Source organism: Zingiber officinale, chromosome 4B (genome assembly GCF_018446385.1).
Source record: "Zingiber officinale cultivar Zhangliang chromosome 4B, Zo_v1.1, whole genome shotgun sequence".
NCBI classification, from domain to species: domain Eukaryota; kingdom Viridiplantae; phylum Streptophyta; class Magnoliopsida; order Zingiberales; family Zingiberaceae; genus Zingiber; species Zingiber officinale.
Window position 1 is genome coordinate 140,412,421 of NC_055993.1, and position 23,032 is coordinate 140,435,452.

The 23,032-nt window shown below is 35.1% G+C and overlaps 2 protein-coding genes across 3 annotated transcripts; one reads left to right on the top strand and one right to left on the bottom strand.

Annotated features, from left to right (window-relative positions):
- The first annotated feature begins 98 nt into the window (after positions 1 to 98).
- Positions 99 to 18,147, top strand: LOC121977178 (zinc protease PQQL-like). 2 transcript variants are annotated; one of them, XR_006110767.1, is made up of 22 exons: positions 99 to 537; positions 2,500 to 2,746; positions 2,823 to 2,948; positions 4,287 to 4,424; positions 4,562 to 4,699; positions 4,869 to 5,126; positions 5,259 to 5,396; positions 9,210 to 9,279; positions 10,528 to 10,741; positions 11,543 to 11,648; positions 13,457 to 13,690; positions 14,455 to 14,619; positions 14,701 to 14,850; positions 14,935 to 15,026; positions 15,240 to 15,321; positions 15,393 to 15,476; positions 15,580 to 15,696; positions 15,791 to 15,901; positions 15,977 to 16,057; positions 16,236 to 16,430; positions 17,685 to 17,819; positions 17,899 to 18,147. XR_006110767.1 is itself a non-coding variant. In XM_042529742.1 (21 exons), exons 1-21 carry the CDS (start codon positions 104 to 106, stop codon positions 17,760 to 17,762), a joined length of 3,258 nt encoding a protein of 1,085 aa, XP_042385676.1. In that variant the 5' UTR covers positions 99 to 103; the 3' UTR covers positions 17,763 to 18,147. The 2 variants fall into 2 exon arrangements, 1 of the variants encoding a protein (XP_042385676.1); XM_042529742.1 differs by having other exon boundaries at positions 17,685 to 18,147.
- Positions 18,148 to 18,759: 612 nt separating this feature from the next.
- LOC121977179 (EEF1A lysine methyltransferase 1-like) lies at positions 18,760 to 22,485 on the bottom strand. Its single transcript, XM_042529744.1, has 4 exons — positions 22,084 to 22,485; positions 20,374 to 20,532; positions 19,997 to 20,078; positions 18,760 to 18,986 (listed from the first exon to the last, which is right to left on the bottom strand). Exons 1-4 carry the CDS (start codon positions 22,405 to 22,407, stop codon positions 18,835 to 18,837), a joined length of 717 nt encoding a protein of 238 aa, XP_042385678.1. The 5' UTR covers positions 22,408 to 22,485; the 3' UTR covers positions 18,760 to 18,834.
- Positions 22,486 to 23,032: the final 547 nt, after the last annotated feature.

Genomic DNA, 23,032 nt, shown 5'->3' on the forward strand with positions numbered 1-23,032 from the left:
CGAAGCGAAACAAAGCGAGTGAGGCACGTGAGTGAGGCACGTGCATGGACCCTCCCTCGCCTTGCACTCACACTCGACAAGACGGCCACACGGGCGAAGCCAGATGCCTAGATCCCGACCAAAGCCTATTATACCAGAGCGAGCGGAGGAACGGGGAGAGGGAGAGAGGGAGAGAGCAGTGCGAACAATCGAGAGCGAGGGAAACGACGAAGGCTCCGAGGCGGCGTCGTTCTCCGTCTCGCTTCTCATCCCCACACAATCGGTGAGGCGGCGGAGGTGGTTGGTCGTTCTGAGATCGGAGGTCGGAGAGCGCGATTTCTCGATGGATCTGCTCCCCTCGGAGGCGCCCTCATCGGTGGGGATGCGTCGGCAAGGGTTCCGCTCGTTGAAACTGGTCAGCCTCACCATGGACGAGCCACTCGCTGAGAAGCCCGTCGGCGTGGACTACGGCGTCCTCGACAACGGCCTCACCTACTACGTGCGCTGCAACCACAAGCCCCGAATGCGCGCCGCTCTCGCTCTAGCGGTCAAGGTCGGGTGAGTTCGATTCCGATCCATCTACTGCTTTTTTGATCGATTAACGAACCCATGGGTCGCGTGTCATGGCGCGATAACAACTCAGAGAGTTTTTCATATCGGAAACTTTTGACGAAATCAACATTGCCCTCGATTATCCCTATCGATTAGAAGGGTATCTGGTTAATTTAAGCAGGTAGATCACTGTTTAGAATTTTAGATTCTCTCATGCATGGGATATATTCATTTATTCGAATTATCACTTAACTCTTCCAATCTGTGGCCTATCCGCTAGTTCCTTCAATATACGTTCCTCGATTTACATATCTTGGTTGATTGTGCTTCTCTTTTCTCCAAAGGGTGAAAAACTTCTATACATCCATAAAACTGGCGATCAACATTTACTCAAGTGATGGTGGAGACGCCTGTTCCCCTATCAAAATCCAGGTTCCGCTATCACAGTTATCTGGTGCTTATTCTAAAGTGGTTGCATCACGCTAGTCATGAAGTGACCTCCACCTAAAAGCATTTTAATCTGAAAAGACTTGTCCACTCATACAAAACAATTCTCAAGTACCAACAGAATAGCGTATAGTTGACAATCCAAAATGCTCATATTCTCCTAGTAAATACATAGTGATAATACAACTTCAATCAGTACAATTTGGCCATAGATTGATTTAGTTGCCCTAATTACTGAATGCCATATTTGAACAAGGAGTCAGCACGAGCCATGGCTGATCTCAAACATCAATGCACAATTGCCACAACTTTAAAATATGAACTTTTTAACACCTTGTCCCTGATTGAATGTTCTTCACTTCAACTCATCTAAATCAGTTCCATGCAATTTTCAGATGTTACTGAATGCATTAATAATGCATATGCAGTTGATATTAAAAAACACAAAATATTTATAATGATAAATCATAAAAGTAACTAATTTACAATAGAGGAATGAAATTTGCCGCGACAACTTGCCGCGACACACTCACTGATCGGTCTATAGACCGATCAGGAGGCAACCTGATCGGTCTACAGACCGATCAGTAATTCTCGATGAGTTGTCGCGGCAAGTTGTCGCGGTGAATTGTCGCGGCAAATATCATTCCTCTTTACAATATACACAATATACTAATCAATCCATCTGATTCCTAGTTCTGCATAGAAAGCATATACAGCAATCATACAATGCAAACACATACTATAGCAATACCATGTAAAATAGGTTTTTTTTTGGTAACATGCATATAATTAATATCTAAAACATTTATCACTTGCAAACACATATTTAAGCTACAACTTACAAGTTCCATGTTACCACATTAAAAACTTGATTTAGTGTTTCACAATTACAAGAACCAACCTTCTTTAGCGGATAAAAATAATAAAAGTACTCATTAAGTTATAGTTCACCAAAATAACCAAACCATTTTTTTTCCCTTCTTGGTGGATTGAGGGCCCGCCCCCCACATATGAACTCACCTAGGCACTAGAACGGCTTAAAGGGGCTGCATATTACGTATGTGCTTGAGCTTCTTGTCTAAAATATGGAGGAATTGGAAGAGGCCTTTAGGCATAGATCCTGGGATTGTAAGATCCTAATTTTATAACATCTATATTACAGCTATATTTCACATTTATCATTAACATATTACATTATTATTAATTTTCAATATGTAGTATTTATTTGGCCAAGGTTGTTGGGACTGAGATCCTACATAGGAACTATGAGATTGGATCATAGGTTTATAAGATCCTAGCTCAATTTAGGTCCTACTCAGCATCCCAATCTTTGTAAGATCTGGATCACAATCTTGACTATAATGGAACGTTGGAAGGTTTCTTTTGAGGATTCTTGTCAAGCTGGATTATTTTGGTTATTCTAGTGATAACTAAGTTAGGCTTTCTACTCCTAATTGAAATCTTTTACATTTTACTTTCTGGACACAGTTAATGATATTTTTTTGGACATTATGGCAGCTCAGTTCTTGAAAATGAGGATGAACGCGGTGTGGCTCACATTGTTGAACACCTCGCTTTCAGTGCAACCAAAAAATATAGCAATCATGATATTATTAAGTTCCTAGAAAGCATCGGTGCTGAATTTGGTGCTTGTCAGAATGCTTTGACCTCTTCAGATGAAACCATATATGAATTGCTTGTTCCGGTTGATAAACCTGAACTTCTGTCGCATGCCATATCAGTTTTAGCAGAATTCAGTTCAGAGGTTTGACCATATTCCTTGCCTTCAGTGCTGTCTATTCCATTGTCTTCGAAGATTAAGAATGTATAAGCTTTATTAGGTTCGAGTTTCTGCTGAGGATCTAGAAAAAGAACGTGGTGCTGTTCTGGAAGAATATAGAGGAGGGCGTAATGCAACGGGCAGGATGCAAGATGCACATTGGATTCTAATGTTTGAAGGCTCAAAGGTATAACATATCTTTTAATAAACTCCAAGCACATGGAATCACTTGTCCAATCAACTAATAATAGTGTTTTCCCCTTTATATCATTTAAGAAAAGTTTCAATTATATATTCATTTTCAACCCAAGTAAATGAATCCTTTTTAACTATAATTATCAGTAATCTTTGGAAGTATCTACTTGCTATATATAGATGAAACACATTAGGAATTATGTTGGATTTTTCATACTATAAGATTACTTCATAGTTGTGCTGTGCTCCATGATATTATATGACAATGTTTAAAATATTTATGTAAATACTATATATAGAAAGTGAATAATACATATGATAAATATAGTCCTTAAACATTTTATTAATTGTAGGATATATGAGTCCATGATAGTCAAGATTGCGATCCATACTTTATGATCTGCGTTCTTAAAATCAAAATTGTTTTAAGCAATCAAGACCCCAAGTAGGATTTGAATTTGGTTATCATCTTATGAACCTACAATTTGATCTTATGCTTTCTTAGAGTTTCTTGTTTGGATCTTAAACTCAAGAACCTTGACTAGATAGAATATATTTACATTCAATTAGACAAAAATTTTCAATTTTATATGATTCTTTTTTAACTCTAAGAAGAAGAATCCTTAATAAAAATTGTCTTTGTCATTCATCTTATACTTATCATTTGTTGTTTGCTTTATATAGATGTTACATTTTATATATCAAATTGTATTTTTCATATTTTACTTTATGAGTAATTGCTATTTGCTATATAGATGTTACACTTTAGGAATTACGTTGTATTTTTCATATATTTACTATATGGGTAATTTTAATTATACCGTTTAATATGAGATATTGATATTATCTGTTGAAAGGTAATACATATAATAATTTATGAATGGTAGATATAGTTCTTAAAAATTTAATTAATTTTAGGAGCTAAGATCCTATGCTGTGATTCTATGATTACAGAATCTATATACCCTTTTCCATTCCAAGGTAGGATACATCTTGACAGCATTGTCTTGTGTTCATGTACTAGTAATCTCAGACTGTTTGAGAAGTTTTAAAAAACAAGTACATACTTAAGTCACTGTATAACTCTATTCTATTATAAATTATAAGAATAAACCTACTCAGGAAACTCATTCTGGTTCCTAATGCCTACTACATTTTGTTACATACTTCTTCATTACTTTTCATACACCTGATTTATACTTTAGATTTGCTGCCGCATTATTCTTATTTGATCTGTATTTTCTTTGCAGTATGTGGAGTGTCTTCCAATCCAATTTATACTTTATATTTGCTGCCACATTATTCTTATTGATCTGTATTTTCTTTGCAGTATGCGAAGCGTCTTCCAATTGGATTGGAAAAAGTTATTCGGACAGTTACTCCTGAAATTGTTAAGCAATTTTACCAAAAATGGTACCACTTGAGCAATATGGCTGTGGTTGCTGTGGGTGATTTTCCTGATTCCCAGGTCATTATATTTAACAATTTTTCACATGCAGTTTTGTAATTTGGACAATGACCAATGTTCACTGAAAGATAGCCCTTTTCTATTCTTTTTCCTGTTATTTTCCTTTTTTTTTTGAGTTTTTGTTCTCATCATTGTAGAGTGTTGTTGAGTTGATAAAGTTTCACTTTGGGCAAAAGCTATGTGGCAGTGTTCCTCCCCCAGATATACCAAATTTCCCCGTTCCATCACATAACGAACCTCGTTATTCTTGCCTTGTAGAGTCTGAAGCTGCTGGAGTAAGTGTCTTTGAATCATTTAGTTATTGTTTATATCTACATGTGTGCATGTGAATTGGTATCCACCTATGTATTTTAATTGTGTTTCTAATGATGCTTCTATGATGACCAATCAATTTTATTTCAGTATGCTTCATAGTTTTCCTTCTCTTCTGTTGGCTAAAAACAGTCTGCGGTGATGGTCAGTTGTAAGATGCCTGTGGATGAGATGCAGACTGTCAAGGATTACAGGGATTCACTTGCAGAGGCCATGTTCCATTGTGCTTTAAACCAGAGATTTTTTAAAATATCCCGCAGAAAAGATCCACCATATTTTTCTTGCTCTTCTGCCGCAGATGCTCTTGTTCGCCCTGTAAAGGCTTACATTATGACCTCAAGTTGCAGAGAAAGAGGGACAGTTGCGGCACTTGAGGCAATGCTAATTGAGGTGCATTATTGATTTGGCATCCTAAGATAGAAAACCTTAAATTTATCAATGAAATTCTTCTTTTTATGATTTTTGATAGGTAAGTACGTTGATATGTTTATTTAAATGGTATTCTATTCACCTTTTTACCAGGTTGCTAGGGTACGCCTTCATGGTTTTTCTGAACGTGAAATATCCATCGTACGTGCTCTGATGATGTCTGAAATTGAATCTGCATACTTAGAGCGAGATCAAATGCAGTCAACAAGTCTGCGAGATGAGTATTTGCAAGTAATTACGTTTGACTTTCTTGACTAATGCCATCTATGCCATTGTTGATTTATTTCCACCCAATCCTGGCATTCTGTAAATGGTTTATTCCAGTATCATTTAAGAGCTGTACAAATGTTTTAAATTGTAATTTTCTTTGTTGCTTGATAGATGATGCAGACAGCTTCCCAACTGTTGGATAAGACTTCAGCTGTCTGAGTGTTGTGTTCATGATTCCATCAGATTTAAAGCAAGAATAGTCTATTCAAATATGTGAGAATTAATTCCAATGAAGTGATTGCTAGAAACATGAATACACGAGAGAAGATATTTTTTGTTTATTTTCTAACTGAAGAATGAAAGAAGCAAGAGTAGAAAAATTAGGGAAAAAAGAGAGAAGAATAAAAGAGAGGTCACAAGCAAATAACTGTAATTTTATGATTTGGAAAAATGATAAACACCATTTTTGGAGTCTTAGAACAAGAAATAACAATCACATATAGACAATAATTGTGACTAAATTAAGTTTCTTCCTTTTTAGAATTAGGGTGGCAATTTGGGTTGGTGGTACATGGGTCATATCTCGTTGACTCGCAACCCATTTAATCTCAACTTAAAACCAAATCATTTGATAAAAGGGTTAAAATCCATCACTTAAATTGGTTCAGGTTAGATGAGTTGTAAATGGGTCATATAACACAACCTTTATAATTAAATGGGTGGTAAATGAGTTGAATGGCATAACTCATTTAACAAAAACAGATTTTAAATACAAATGCTATTGCAAGTTTGCAACTATTTTTAATTATATAAAAACTTTAAAAATATAATTTATGATTATATATTACAATATATATGGCATTATATTATATATTTATAACTAATTTATTAGATTATATATTTATAACTTATATAGATTACTATTAAATAACTAATTAAATATTTATATATTATAAATGGGTCAACTTGCTTATCAGCTATGCGATCGGATTATAACCTGAACAGGTTTACCTCAAGCTTAAAGCAGCAAGGATCATGATATATAACTTGCCCATCTCCACTTTTGCCAATTTATGTTGAATTTGGACTATGCTGGATTTTGCATCCAGGTTGATGTTGTTATCGTGAGGTGCATAGGAAAGACACTCTACTTATACTTTGTTACGACATAGAGTTTAAGTTTCTTTATTTTGGGAGTGAGCCTCTCTTATATTTCATATGCGACGAATGAACCATGATGATCTGGCTCAGGTGAACCTCTAGTGGTGCAACTTGAGTCATCTTGCCTCACAAAAGAACATGTTTGGCTTATAGGTAGGGATGACAATTTCCTTCTAACCCGATGGAGGACCCGATACACGACCCAAATAGAGGAGAGTATGGAGGGATTTTTTTGGATCCAATTAAATAATCGGGTATGGGGATTTTTGGTTCGGGTATGGAGGCGGGTCTAGTAGAATCCTATCCATATCCGACCTGAATACCTGATTATATATATATATATATATATATATATAATGCAATTGTAGGTTGTAATAGGATATTTGGGTAAATATCCATAGCTTCATCGAAATAATTCAAATTTGAAAAAATGCAATTGTAGGTGGTAATATGATATTTGGATAGGGTATGAATATCCGATCCTCCGACGAGTATGAGGATGAAAGTTGAATATCGGGATAGGGATACATATAATAAATGAGGATGGGGATAGAGAATATGAAATCCGACCATTGCCATCCATTCTTCTGTGTTGGGAGGAATGACATTGAATCTTTGCTTGAAGTGAGTCCAGTCACTGCCTTTGTTATAAGATGCATTGGGGGAAGCCACGAGTTGCTTTGCCAGATATTTTGATGGTGGCAAATGAAGGTTCTTTAGTTCCATATTGTTGTGTCCATGCATTCCTAGTGCCCTTATATACAGTTAGCCTCATCCGATTAGGCTAGTTCTTTTTCGTTCCTGCATAAGACTGCTTTCACAACTCATGACACTAATAAGATATTGGTAATCATTTATACTTGTTAGAAACTTAGGAAATTTTTGAAGTTTAAACTATGATATGTTTTTAAACCTATATCGCAAAATCCATGAAACAAGTAACTCAAACTTTAACACTTTTGAAGGACCTTCAAGAGTGTACTGAGCTTTGGGTTGTGCTTGTACCAGCTGATTTATTATATACCAATCTGATCAGTGTTAATCCGTGCTATGCTTTTGGTATGGGTTGACTTATTAATTTGGTTGAGTTACTCAATTACTTGAATACAACAACAACAAAGTCTTATCCCACTAGGTGGGGTCGGCTATATGGATCCTTTTACGCCTTGGGCTCTACCCCTAGTACATCATCATCTATACTTAAATAAATTTTATCTTGTTTTATTATTGCTAACCAAGTCTTTTTTTTTTTGTAACTCTTCCTCGTTTGATGTGTGTATTTGTCATAGTTTCACATCGCCTAATTGGAGCATTTATTGGTCGTTACATGTACGTATCATCTTAAACGTGTCTCTCGGAGTTTTTTCTCAATAGATGCAGCTCCAACTTTCTCTCTAATGCTTTCATTTCTTATTCTGTCTATTCTCGTATATCCACACATTCATCTTAACATTCTTATCTCTGTAACTCTCATCTTTTGCTCATATGCACGAGTCATAGTCTAACATTTAGCGTCATATACCATAGCAGGTCTAACTGTCATTTTGTAGAACTTCCTTTTAAGTTTTAGAGATACTTTATAATTATATAAAATATCCGGTGCTTTTCTCCATATCAACCATCCCGCTTGTATTCTACGTAAGATATCTCTCTCAATCCCTCCATCATTTTGCAAAAATAATCCTAAATACTTAAATCTCTCCGTTCCAGACAACTCGTCATATCCTATCTTAACATCTGTCTCATTACGTCTAATATTATTAAACTTCAATTTCTTATATTCCTTCTTTATTCTACTAAGCATAAAATCTTTCACTTCTAGTGTTTCTCGTCAAGATTCTAGTTTAGCATTTCCTCCTTCACATGTCTAATTTATCAAAACAATATCATCTGCAAACAACATACACCATAAGTCTTCACTCTGGTCGTTATATCCTCATATATATCCTTAATTAGTTCAATATATGTTATGCTAACACCTCTCTTTTCTATAATTCTCTGTATAATTTTTCTTGGGACTCTATCATAAATTTTTTTTCTAAGTCAATGAATACCATGTATAGATCTTTTTTTTTGCTCCAATACTTTTTAATTAGTTACATGAGAAGATGAATAACTTTTATTGTCGACCTTCCAGGCATGAACCCAAATTGATTTTCGGTCACCGTGGTCTCCTTTCTTAATTTTTTTTTTATTACTCTTTCCCAAAGTTTCATGATATGACTTATTAGTTTAATACCCCTATAGTCTGCATAATTTTGTATATCTCCCTTGTTCTTATATAAAGGAACTAGAGTACTCAGTTACTTGAATATTCATGCATTCATGAGGGAAAGTGTTGCGACCTATATTGGTACTGGCATGAATCAAGTATCCAATGACATATATGCTTTTGCAAACTTAATATTATTTGACATGGAAAAAGGTGCTGATTTTCTTCCATTCATACCTTTCATAAGAAAATATATTGGAATGAGGCTTTCACAAGAATAATCTTGCATTATTTGGCCATTAGCTAGCATTAGATTAAGATGGCAGCCTGACTTTCAAACCCAATGATTCAAACCATGTTAATGTAATTGTTTCTCTAAGCTTCTTCTATATTATGATATATCCATGTTTTATTACTATCACACAAGGGAGTCTAATTTCTGCTACATGTTGAAATTACAGCATTTTTTTCGCAAGGAGCCTGTTGTTGGTGTTGAATATGAAGCACAACTACAGAAGACTCTTTTGCCTCGTAAGCTGTTCATCTACAGTCATAATTGACATTCATATTTCTGTATCCTTAGTCATTAAGTGAATTACTGTTCATGTCATTACTTCCTTTGTCAAACTGTTCTTTATTTGTTTTAATCATAATTCATCTTTTGCAAAGTTCTCATGGCACCAACATGCCTCATTTTTTTTTCTTATTGACATGTTGCATCTTCCTATACATTGCATAACCATAATGTAGCTTGGACACCATTGCCAACAAATAACTGTTAAGGGTTCTGCTAATGGTATCCTATAATTGTTGAACAGAAGAAGAATATATAAACAGTGAATTATCATCTGGTGCATGGTATTTACTTTTCTAATTTTGTACATAATATTTCATTTTGATGGCTTAGTGGTTTTGATTTTTTGGAGGCACAAACAATGACAAGTGGCACGTAAGATAAAACCATAGTTAATCTGGAATTCTGGATCATTAATGCTGTGTAGGTGTAGGTCTTTTCTGATATCCTGTGACTGCATTCTCTACAAGCTTGCATGAAAGTTCACTCCAACTATTCTCTCACTATTATTAATTTCATGTAGAATGCTACCTTTGTGGATAGTTGGTGTTCTATCCTTTATGATGACAATTATAGCTTGCATTTTTTGATATTGGCACTGATGGTGCAAATATTTCAAGTTGCAGCAGTATGGCCTGCACAAGTTTTGATTACTGAGAAATGAGCCTTAGGCCTCATGAGGTCTTCTAACATCTTTTTGAGAAAGATTAATCATGTGCGTCTCATGTGCATGCTTTTCTTAAAAATCAGAGGAATAATTTCTAAAGTCTAAGTTTAGTATGTTTGAGAACTAGAACAACTTTTTATGAGCCTCATTTTTGATGTATTATTTTGTTGTGTATGATGTTAACAGATTATTGAGTTTGACAGAAGGAAGACATTATTTTATCCAAATACATTGGTGATATTTTATGAAGTCTTAAACTATGCAAAGTCCTATAATATAATAGAAAACAAAAGGAAATGAATTTTCCCTCTAAACTTTGAAATCCCAGTAACATTTATCTACTGGAACCTATTCTGATTCTAGGAAACCACTAAATTTTCATTGGTGATAGATGACATGCCATGCATTCATTTATATCTGGAATGCATCTCCTGATGCTTGCATTGTGATGAAGTGATTCTTTTGCTGCCTCTTTATGTAGTGCCTCTTTTTGATACATCTTATCCTTAGTTTAAAACATTCCATAAATATGTTACAGACATCTCTACGGCTGAGGTATCAGAATTTGCTGCAAACTTCTGTACAACTTGCAGCTGTGTCATCAAAATTGTTGAGCCTCGAGTTGGTGCTACATTAGATGACCTTAGGGCTGTTGTACTGAAAGTCAACACTCTGGAGGAGGAAAGAAGAATACCTCCATGGGACGATGAACATATTCCGGAAGAAATTGTTGCAGAGAAACCAAATCCAGGGTAGGCACTGACCGTCCTGGCTGTGATTTTTTGTTTTTTTTTGACTTAATTTACTTACACTTACTTTGTTTTTAGTTGTTTTATTTTTACTGGATATCCCACTGCCTAAGTGTGTTTGGATGGTCAAATAGATGCTAGTATGGTAGGATCTCGTATTTTCAAATTGCAGTGTTCTAGCTTCTACCATGGCTGCTCTGACCCGTTCTTTGGAGAGTGCTCTCTGATACTAGATGCCTGTAGATTATGAATTAACTTGCTTTATTTTGTTTAGGATTTTTTTCTGATTATAAGAAATCTAAAATGATCATCTATAGACACGGGTCAACTAATGAGCTGGAGTAAAGTTACAAATTGCTCTTCTAACGTCTGTTTTGAAACATTTTTGCCTTATTCACTTTTTTTGGACTATAAATTATGTGATGATGTATGAATTAAGGTACAGTATACACTCTGATTTATTTTTAGTTTTAGTTCTTTATAATAGTTGCTTTTGGGATGCCATCATTGCTTTAAGTTGTGAGCAAACATGATCAAATCTATGAAACACCTTCAAATTTGATTCATCTTTGCAAGCCTTGGCATGAGTTTCTTGACATTTGAAAGTTTATGCTAACATGCTTTTGAAAGTTTATAATTCTCCACTGTGTATTAACATTTAAGCTTCTTGACATTTATTTCCTTGTGTTATCTCAAATCAGTGACCGTCTTTTTTACTGATGTTATACGGCTTTGACAAAATGTTCTATCAATAATTTTCATTCCACTCACTGAAAAGTCAAAAGTCATTTTTTTCCCCACCAGGAGCATCATAAATCAGAAAGAGTTCTCAAGTATTGGTGTCACTGAATTGCTTTTATCTAATGGAATGAAGGTCTGCTATAAATATACTGACTTTCTCGATGATCAGGTAGTGGTCAATCTACTTTCTGGCTTTCTAATCTACTACATTCAATTTTAGGGGCAGATCATATTGTACTGTCTTCAGGATGGTCATCAAACTACATCTGCAATAACCATCAAATAACTGATTAGACTGATGGTGCCCAGGAACTCGATTGCAGATGGGAATTGTCATCTCTGAATTTTGTCTAAATATTTGAGTTTGACATCATGCTAAATTCTTGTAGGACATACATGTTTGAAACTTCTTACACTTTTTTGCATGTGTAGAATGAACATTAGCATATTATAGTTTTCTAACCAGGAAAGCGTACGAGTGTCAGTAGAAAAAACTGAGGACATATTTTAAAAAAAGTTCAGGCATAATTTTTCTTGTTGTTTTAACAGGATTATGAATTACCAATAATTTCTCCATTTTCATTGAAACCAATTTGTAGATTTGCTAGTAAATATGCAAACAATTTGTTGTCTTTTGCAAACATGTATCTATAGTCCTTTGAGGTGATAAAGTAAATTAAGTTAAAATGGTATGAACATATTCAAAGAAAACACAGACAAGTTGACTTAATGAAGGTTATCAGCAAAGCCTTGTTAAGGCAGGCCAAAGAAAACCTTACAATATTAATTGATATTACTGGGGATATGACCTTGCACAAAATTCATGGAGTGGATTTTTTTGCATGTTATATATTTTTAGATTATTTTCTTTTACAACTTTGAAAGACGATATAGATTAAAGTGCTCATCTGATTCAGGTTTTATGTTCTATATATTTTAATTGATGCCCATGTAACTGAGGCAACTAACTCAAGAGATATATGAATAGCTTTGTGGCTATTCTTGATTGGGTTTAATTCTTAATAATGTGTTTATTTGGTATATAGCTTCTGTAGAATTTGGGCATGGAAAATATTATTGCTTATCATTGTTGGCAACCATTACACAGCTATACACTGACTCTTGATAAAATTCTAAAGCTTGAACTACTAATGTGAATTAATGTGAGACTAGATCTAATAGACGAATTACCCTATTAATCTGATATCTTTATTGCTAGTCCTCAAGTTGGAGTATAAATACGATCTATGTCCAAGATTTTACATAAACTAGAGAAAGTCTGGTAAGTGAAAAAGTTAGTTAGACCCTACGTCTAATTTTCTAATGAAAAAAAAAACCTCTGCTAATAATTATGAAGAGGAGAAGATAAAAAAAAGTTGCTTAGCTAAATAATTAAGAATAACAATTCTAATTTGAGGGTTCGTGCTATTTAGTTAATATACCATAGCTGTTCAAGATGCAGTATGACATCTCTCATTTCATCATCTCTTAAGACGGATATTACTTTCAGTACAAGCATGTTTTCACCTTTCTCTGCTGTATGCTATATTGTTTGTTAGTAATTCTATTGAGTTCTATCTTGGTCTCACTTATGTGTATTGCTCTATCAGATATTCTAAATTGATCAGTTATATATTTATTTGTTTGAATGTCCAAAAAATATTTAGAAAATTTTATCAAATAATAGTATTTGGCATTTTACAAGAAACATAGTGTAAGAGCAAATTCATACAAGATATGATTTAAAACTTCATGAAAAAGATTTTGATTATTCAATACCATTTAATGGGTGATTACTCGTGTTATGGAAATTGTCTAATTTCTCAAATCCATACAAGCATATCACTTTTATTACATTTTTTTCAACTTAATTTTGTTTTTTTGTTTTTTATTACTTGCAGAATAAACCTTCAATTAGGTTATTCGGTATTTTCTTTACTCTTTCCTAACTTTTTTCTATAATTATTATTTAATCAGGTTATTTTCACTGGTTTTTCATATGGTGGATTATCTGAATTGCCAGAAGATGAGTATATTTCTTGTTCAATGGGATCCACTATTTCTGGGGAAATTGGTATTTTTGGTTATAAGCCTTCTGTGCTAATGGATATGCTTGCTGGTAAGCGAGCTGAAGTCAGCACAAAGGTTGGAGCTTATATGAGAACTTTTTCTGGTGATTGTTCACCTACTGATTTAGAAACTGCATTGCAGGTTTGATTTTTTTGGGTTCTTTGTACATTTTGATAATTTGCATTTAGGTGTAGACTTGATAGCTGTTAATTTGAATGCATCAAATTTGTTCATGAAATTCAAATGCAAGCATTTAGATAAGTCCAGGTTTCTTCAACTATTATATATTGACTATTAGTTTTCTTCATAAACAGTTTGTTGATTGCTTTATCGAAATGGAGAGATAGTTTCTGTTAGTTAATTGGTAATATGACATAATATAAGCCATGTTTTTTTTTTATTTATTGGCATTTCTTTTTATTCTAGCATACAAGATTAGAATAAATAAATTTGATAGTTTTCTTCTTTTTATCTAGTATTATCTTATATTTTAAAATAGTTGCATAAATAAATTTGCTTGCTTGGTGCTTTATCCAGATTACTAGTGAAATTTTAGTCCCAATAGAGATCCATATTATTCCAAGAATATTATAATTATGATACAATTAGTAGAAGAGCATTTGGCCAAATGTATCTCTTTGGAATCATTAACTTCTATGGTTAAAATTTTATTTCCAAATTTTTCTGGTCTTGTTAATCTGGCCATATTTGTCATGGGGGAAAGTGTTAGTTTGATTACCGTCATTTCAATTATGATAGAATAACACAAAAATACAGAGGTCATGGTATTTGTTAGTGTTTTGGTCAAGTTTGTATTGCCAATAAGTTTTTTACTTAGAAACAATTATATTAAATATTGTTGTCTGTAAAATACATCTCATATGTTTGTTGTACTCCATGTGCAGCTTGTTTATCAGTTGTTCACTAGAAAAGTTGTTCCAGGGGAAGAAGAAGTTAAAATAGTAATGCAAATGACAGAAGAAGCAATTCGAGCCCAAGAAAGGGACCCATACACTGCATTTACCAATCGCCTACGAGAAATCAATTATGGGAATTCTTACTTTTTCCGTGTATGCATAAATGCAGTATTTCCCTTCTATGTTTTTCTATGTTTGATATATTCTCTCATGATGTTCCACTCGCTGATGCAGCCAATTCGAATAAGTGAACTAAAGAAGGTGAACCCCATCAGAGCATGTGAATATTTCAATGACTGCTTTAAGGATCCATCCACTTTTACTGTTGTTATTGTTGGAAAATTTGATCCAACAATCTCCATTCCTTTAGTGTTGCAATATTTGGTAAGAGTGCCACACTTTATACAACATCAGCTTGTGGCACTGTCACAGTTATTATTATTTTTTAAATTTTGTTGCTCTATGCAGGGTGGAGTACCAAGGCCTTCTGAGCCAGTTCTAAAATTCAATCGTGATGATCTTAAAGGCTTGCCTTTTAAGTTCCCAGCTAAAATCGTTAGGTTAGTATATCATTATCTTCAAATGGTATTTCCCTTCATTCTCTTAGAATTATAAAATGCGTACAAGCAAGATTGACTGCATTTTCCTTGCATGATTTTGCATCTCAATAACTTTTCAAATATATTTGCATGACAAACTGACAAGTCTTTTTCTCCTGTAATCAAGCATCGTTATCCACTAGGTTTTGACTTGTTGACTTTCTTGGTACTTAGAGAGGTAGTCCACAGTCCTATGGTGGAGGCTCAGTGCTTCGTCCAGTTGGCCTTCCCAGTGGTGCTAAAAAGTATATCAATGGTAAGAATTCTCCAAAGTATAATTTTCTCTGTAAACTCAATTTAATTGAATTTCATTTCATTGTTCTGAAGATGGAAGAGATTCACTGTGTTGGATTTCTGAGTAAACTCTTAGAGACAAAGATTATGCAAGTTCTTCGGTTCAAGCATGGGCAGGTATTTCGTCTACCATTTAAGACTCATCTGTTAGACTTTTAGCTGGTTTGGTGTTTTTCTTTTTGTGAAGATGTTGGGCTTACTTACCCTTTTGATGCTTCAGATATACTCTGTGAATGTTACAGTCTTTTTGGGTGGTAATAAACCTTCGAGGACTGGAGATGTCCGAGGTGATATCAGTGTATATTTCTCATGTGATCCAGACATCTCATCCAAGCTTGTAGGTGTTTCGTTATCTTTTGAATATGTTGTAGAGGGAGGTACTGCAAGTGCTTTTCCTTGAACTTATTTAACTCGTGGAATACTTTCTTCAGGTTGATCTTGCACTGGAGGAGATATTATATCTACAGAATCAGGGTCCATCTGAACAGGACATATCAACTGTTCTAGAAATTGAACAACGAGCACATGAAAATGGTTTGCAGGTTGGTTTACAATATCATTTCAACCAATATTACTTAGCATCATGGGTATCAACAAATACTATGGAATTGTTGCAGGAAAATTATTATTGGTTAGACAGAATACTCCGTAGTTATCAGTCAAGGGCATATTTGGGAGATGTATGCGAGTCATTCGAGGTATGCAATGTATACTGATCCTACTATCCATTACAAGATTTAATTCATTAGTTGTCAATTATTACCATTTATAATACTCTATCTTGTTATTTTTCTCCATTGTGATCTTGGTTGTTGTTGATCTTGGACCATCTTAGTTCCCTTCTATAAACTTTGTCTTAACCCACTGGTTATGCAGATTCAAGATGAAGGGCGCACTAAAGTTAGGAAAACTCTGACACCTTCAACCATGAAATGGGCACTACAAAAAATCTTGCCTTTTCCATCCAAAAAACAATACACGGTAGTTATTCTTATGCCGCAGATATCCCGCCTGAAAGTTTTGAAGTCCTTGCTCCTATTGAGCTCCAATGGGTTTGGCAGAGATGTAAAGGTTTGGCATTTTCTGAACTTGCAGATAAATTCTTTCTGTTGTTTTTCTAGGATTTTCATGTTAAGCTCTACATAACTTTTCTCCATACTATCGGATACTAATTCTAAATACCCATGCTTCTTCACATGACTTATTATGGTACTGTATTGTCTCGCTATATTCTCGAACTTTCTTTGAAGGAGTTTATTCAGCTTCCTTGAGACATTTAACAGTAAATATCCAAAGCCTGAATGCATTTCTTCAAAATCTCCTCTCCATATGAAGATTGAGTGGCTGAAATGGAGACATGATTTTGGAGCTTTATGTGATTGTCATGTTCCTATTAGTCTTGAAGAAATTTTGTGGTTAATTCACCATGATTTATGTATTGGAGTGTTGAACTATCAGGAAGCAAACAATTACAAAGAGCTAATGTTGTAGAGATAAGAATGATGATATGGATAAATATGGTTTACTAGAAAGGATACATTTTTTTTTTTTAATCTTTGGACAATTAGGTATGATAAAATGAGAGAAATCAAGTCCAATCCTAGATAGTTGAGACAAATATGAGTTGTTGATTATTTCTGGGGTAGTTGATATCTAGAAATTCTGCTTGCCAAAAATCTTATTATACATGGAAACGAATTAGGAGTCCCCTCAGGGCGGTGCGGTGGTTAAAGCATGAAGTGTTGCCACATGAGGTCTTGAGGTCGAAACTCGGCGCGTCCGAGCATGTCCTCCCCCATGCCTTGACCATTTGCACTAATGGCCAGTAGTCACTCATGATTTACCTCCTCCGTGTTGGTCTAAGGATGGGTTGGCAGAGGCTGGGGGCGAGCGAATCGCCATTTGCCACATGCAGACGAATTAGGAAAAGAATAATCACCATATGATAGCAACTTTGAATTGGCCTAGTAGTTTTTCTAATTTTCAATTTGGTTTCACTTTTTGTTTACCAAATCGTTGGACTAGACCTCGTCCACCCCTATTATGGAAACCCCATGACAAATTTTTGTGGATTTAGTAGAATTTAGTCTCATTCATTGAGTTAATCTACTCTGGAACGTTTCTACAGATCTTTGCCAAATTGTTAAACTGATTCATCCCGTAAGTTTTCAGTTAATCCATTTCATCTCTACATTCTCAACTCAAAGAAAGACTTTTCAGTTTTCTCAACTACATGAATTCAATACCATCATGCTATGAATGATTAATTGTTTGGTCACTTGGATCTCATTAACCGAGTTAGTTTAATTTGGTACAATTTTGCAGATTTTGGCCGGGGCTGCAGGTGCATTGGTTTTGGCCATAAGTCTTTGGAGATATTCACGGACTGCTTTAAAATCCTGAAACTTGCTTCCAGACTGCACTGGTCAGTACCAAATTTATAAAGATGGAAAACTGCAGGTTTGTCGATTCCAGCTGATCTGTTTAACACTTAGTATGGGCAAAACGAGGGGTTTTGAATCCATACTACTACTTGTAGGTGCTGTCGTCCTCTCCTGTATGAGCATGTCAAAGTTTATTGTTTCATTTTTTTTTTCTTTTGTCTGCATATTTGAAGGTTTGAAAGGTCTAAAATACATCAATACGCCATCAATACTCTTGTACACTTATCCCTCTTTTACTTTTTTTTTTTTATCGATTACAGAATGAAAAATAGAAAACTTGCAGTTTGATAACAACTTCATATCTATGTTTTAAGCTAGAGCTGCCTAACTTGGATTTATATAAACGTGAAACTTTATTTTCTTTCATAATGCTCTTATTGATATCGTTAGTTCAGTTAATGGAATGATGATGTGGTCAGCACGGTATGAATAAATCTGAGTTTGGACAATTTTGTGTTTTTTTTATAAAAAAAATTGAGACCGAGGAATGTCTTAAAAAAGATATGTGAACTCTGGGCTGTTAAATGAAATTTCTCCTTCGTTATATTACTCAGCAAATTTTACAAGTATTTTAACAATTTTAAAACTGAGAGATTTTGAAATATATATATATATATATATATATATATATATATATATATATATAAGAGCTGGCAATAGATGCTTTACGAGTAGTTTTTCGAAAAAATGTCATTGTTTCTATCTGGGTCCCCCATTTGTATGTCAATAGTGAATAGGCACTGCCATTCTAATTTGGATTCCTCAAGCGAGAGTGGAAACAACAAGGATCATCGACCTCCCACTCCCTTAGGAGATTTAAATCGATCAACAAGTATCCCCATCTAACAGCAGCAATTACCATGAAGGATAGATACTATCAATCCGTGTGGCAAAAAAAGGGTCAATGTATATAGCAGAAATGCTCCAGAATGCAAAGAAAGACCAACCATAAGGGATCTGAAATGAGCTCCAGAGAGCAAATCATGGACTTTTTAATTTCAGAAACAAGAACAAAAAAGTTAAGAACGTGCTTATTCATTTTTCTCCCAACCACCCAATCTTCCAGCCGGATCGTAATTTGTGAAGAGCAGGAACTCGTTGCCGAGTTTGTTGGCGTGCTGAGGCTTGAAACCACAAGGGTGTGCCTTCAGTAGCTTTGCAGCTCTCTCCTTTTGAATGGCCCCTGCTCATGAACACAAGATTTAGAAAATTCAACGCATCAATGATCGAATTTTATATGAATAGGGATGGAAATCCAATTTCAAATGGCACGCCTCTGAAGCTCACCTGCAGATCTAATTGATTTTTTTACTAGATTCAAAAATAATGCAAGATAACCACATGATACAATGTAATTTAGTATAGCTTTTCTCACAAAGCTGATGTCATTAATTGTACTAGAAATGCAATTATAGTGCTATTTACAGAGAGCAATATCAACACCAAATGCATTTGATGCCAGTTATATCAAACTCAGCATAAGTCTTTAAGACACTAATAAAGTCTATGTTGCCAGCATGAGGGATGATTAGTTCATTATACTGACATTTTTAGCGGCTTTCTAGCAATTCTAAATGAAGATGACATATGATGTATATAGTTTACATATCACCCGATTACAACCAAGAGACAATTATAAAAAGAAAAGAGAAGGCAATAATGAAGTTAAGGGACTGAGTCAATTAACATCTTATATATTCTGGAAAAAAATCAAACATTAACGATAACACTTTCTATTAATGTTGAAGGTGTGCTATGTGCTTTCGAAGAAGGGTTATATATTGGAAAGTAACAAGCTCCTGAATATTATGATGGAGTTGAACTGAAAAGTTATGGATTATCTCAATGGATTTAGTATGCTCTTAGACCTTAGGGAACATACATCCTAATATGACGAGCATGAAATTCTTTTTGGGGATTAGATACTTCATGTCTAGGAATATTCAACTCAGCTTTCCGTTGAACAGAAAATTGAGTGACAAGTTGCCATTTTGAACAGCAATCAGTAGACTCTTTGTTTCTTTCCAAACCATAGGTGTGTTTAACATGAAAACTTTTGGACTAAAAAAATAAGGCATGGTGAAATTGCTTAAGAAACACAATATTCAAATCTATGCAGTCTCAGGGTAGATAGATAGCATAACAGTAAACTAGAAGAATACAAAGTATCGTTAGAAGGCAAGTTATAATTACCTGTGAGTAACAGCAAAAATGAATCATCTGGGCGGGCCAATAAGAAAATTGTTTGGGCTACTTTCTCTAGGCATTCCTTGCTCTGTAGCAAATTAAGTGTTTAAAAACATGTGTTAACTACTGCAGAGCTCAAGTAGTCAAATCATTCAAACAAAAATCTAATCATGAAAATTTGGCATACAAAGTAAAAGAGCCGAACTGTCAATATGACCAAGACAAATGTGATAATGACCTCTCAAACATCTGTTGTAAAGAGAAAAGTTTATGAAGATGTTGAAAGGAACGATTTAGACAAAGGAAACTTTGATCACGACATACTTACACAGTTTCAATATATATACTATAAACTTGCACTGGAATTCCATGTTCTTGCTTACCAGATAAGGTGGATCAACAACAATAATTTGACAGCTGTGTTTTAATGATGAAGGCAGCTCCTCTGGCTGATTGTAATCATAAAATACAAAATCACTACCATATTGTCCAAATCGTTCATCATACTCAAGCAATTTTGCTGGGATGCTAGGATCTATTTTCTGAAAAAGAAATGATCAGAATGAGTAGCAATTTTAGAGTTAGAAAATTAATAATGTTTCAAAGACAAGCATAATGGTTCCATATGAAGGTTGATTCCCCTTTTTAAAAATCAATATGGAACTAAAAAGTATAATTCAATAATAATATGATTAGGAGATTCTGTGCTACTAGTAAAATATGATAAAGAGTCTGTTTTTGCAGCTTATTATTACTTTCCTTCAAATTAACTGGATAAAAAAAATACTACAAGTAAGCAACAGCATAAAATCTGCATAATTTTAGCTGAGGTGGATAAAATTGTAGTACTATAGTTAAAAGAGAATAACTGTATCTGTATATATGACTATGTCATAGCACTTGATACCACATGTGGAACTAATAGTATTATACCACATATAACTAAAACTGATGTAAAGGTTGACAAATTTTGATGGTGAATGCTGTTAGCTAGTAAACCATCATTAAGGTCTGTTGAGCACGCCCGACTGCTATTGAAGACGAGTGCACATGATTGTGCCAACTAGAGGTGCAGCTTGGTTCCACTTCCATCCAATGAGCCTAACTAGCAAGCATGTGCATCACTTATAGAGGACAGACAGGATGACCATGCAAGGTAGTGATTAAAGGGTTTTGGTTCTATTATCTAGTTGGGGAGAGGGAACAACAAAGCTTGGAGCCTAGGAGCTAAGAAACAAAGTGCATAAGTGGAGAAGCTTTAGAAGGTGAGAGAATAAAGAGGAGATCCAAGGGAGATTCGCGAGAAGGGAATGAAAGAATCTTGTTGTGGGTATGGAGGGAAAGTAGTGCCTTTACATCAAACCCAGAATCTCCCTCTAATAGGAGATCGGAAGAGATCTGATTCATTTGTTTCCCTCTCACAATGTTAAATTTATCTGATGCTAAAGCACATTCTAACAAATTATGGCGGTTTAGCTTTTCTTAGTGGTGTTAAGGTTGAGCCTCTTACATACAAACACCTCCAAAAAAAACTTTCCTCTCCCTGATGCATTTTTCTTGACCACCTCTTGGAAATATACTTTCAATAACAACCATAAAATTTCTTCTTATAATTACCTGATTCTTTCTTTCTTCTAGGTTTTTCCAAGGTAAATTGTATATATATACAATAAAAAGATGATAGTTTTCTTCTTTTTTTTTTTTCTTTTGGGTTCCTCCATAAAGAAACCCATTCCAGCTAGAGAAGGAGAAACTTACCAAGAAACAACATTCTCAAATGACTCAAATTACATGAAAGATAGCAAATTCAAAGAAAAAGTTAACACAATGGAGTCTCATCTTTTATCAAATTGTGAAAAACTTCCATCATAAGCACTTCTTTGTTGTAAAAATTCATCATAAATGCCTATTTATACTTCTCATATAACAATATAAGATCCCACAAAAAAACATGTCAGTGAAATACTACAACCAAACTATAATTATACTCCTCGTACTAACAAATCAACATCAAACAATCAAAATCTATCATTGTCCACGATAAAGTTCAATTTTTAATTGGTATACCATCATCTAGAGAAAGGGGAACCGACCTTTAGATAAGCATAAATCGTGGGGCAAGCGATGCAGGCGACGGGCGACGAGGTTGACCGATGCAGAGCCCTGATCTCTTCAACGAGCGTCTCCGCCGTCTCCCGGTCGTACCAGAACTGGCTCAATCTCCAGTCTTCAGTCACCAGCCTGACCTCCTCCGAGCCGCCGCCTCCTTCGCCGCCTCCCGCCTCGCTGAGGGAGGACTGCTCGCTGAGGAATTCCCTGAGCGCTTGCAGAGCATGCGAGCTAAGAGCCGGAGGATCGTCATCCTCCTCGCTCCACGCTTGGTGAGCGGCGGGGTTCGCGATCGACGCCTTCTCCATTTCGGTGGATATTTTAGGAAAGCACGCGTTGCGCCGCAAACCGCAGCGCGCCGTTTCTTTCTTCTCTTCAAGGAGCGAGAGCAGGTGCATTTTAGGAATAAAAGTCGCAATGTTACTTTTCAGGAAAAATATTTCATTTCGGCCCAGAGTATTTTTAAATTTATATTTTCAACACAATTTATTTCTTCACAGTCACGAAAGCCACGTGGAGTTTTAAAAAAAAATCCTACTTACATTAAAGGTTCAAACCCCCCCCCCCTCTCAAATATTATCTTTATTGACTATCCCTGGATGATCGACCCGATTCTACGAGATTATTCGGAATGATTAAAATGTAGAAAATTACCTAATGAGATCGTGGGTTCGAATCATCCCTGGATGATCGACCCGATTCTACGGGATTATTCGGAATGATTAAAACGTAGAAGATTACCTAATGAGATCGTGGGTTCGAATCATAGGGTAGTCAAGGCATAAATTCCTGGTCCCCGTGTCCCTCTTCCCACTGCGCACTAGCTTCTCTGGTTACCATAATTAGCGTCCCTCGTAATGGCCTTGGGCAAGGTACAACGGGGGCGCTGGGGGTGAGCATTATAGTCTTTTTGTCCAATTTATTTAACAATTA

Bases quoted from the DNA above. Each gene is read 5' to 3' on its own strand.
- LOC121977178 (XM_042529742.1), top strand. From the start codon at position 104: ATGCCTAGATCCCGACCAAAGCCTATTATACCAGAGCGAGCGGAGGAA. The intron at 9,280-10,527 runs GTAAGCTGTTCA...AATATGTTACAG, and splicing joins ACAGAAGACTCTTTTGCCTC to ACATCTCTACGGCTGAGGTA. The intron at 15,477-15,579 runs GTATTTCGTCTA...TTGATGCTTCAG, and splicing joins TTCGGTTCAAGCATGGGCAG to ATATACTCTGTGAATGTTAC.
- LOC121977179 (XM_042529744.1), bottom strand. From the start codon at position 22,407: ATGGAGAAGGCGTCGATCGCGAACCCCGCCGCTCACCAAGCGTGGAGC. The intron at 20,533-22,083 runs GTCGGTTCCCCT...TTTCTTTTTCAG, and splicing joins CGATTTATGCTTATCTAAAG to AAAATAGATCCTAGCATCCC. The intron at 18,987-19,996 runs GTAATTATAACT...GTTCATGAGCAG, and splicing joins ATTTTTGCTGTTACTCACAG to GGGCCATTCAAAAGGAGAGA.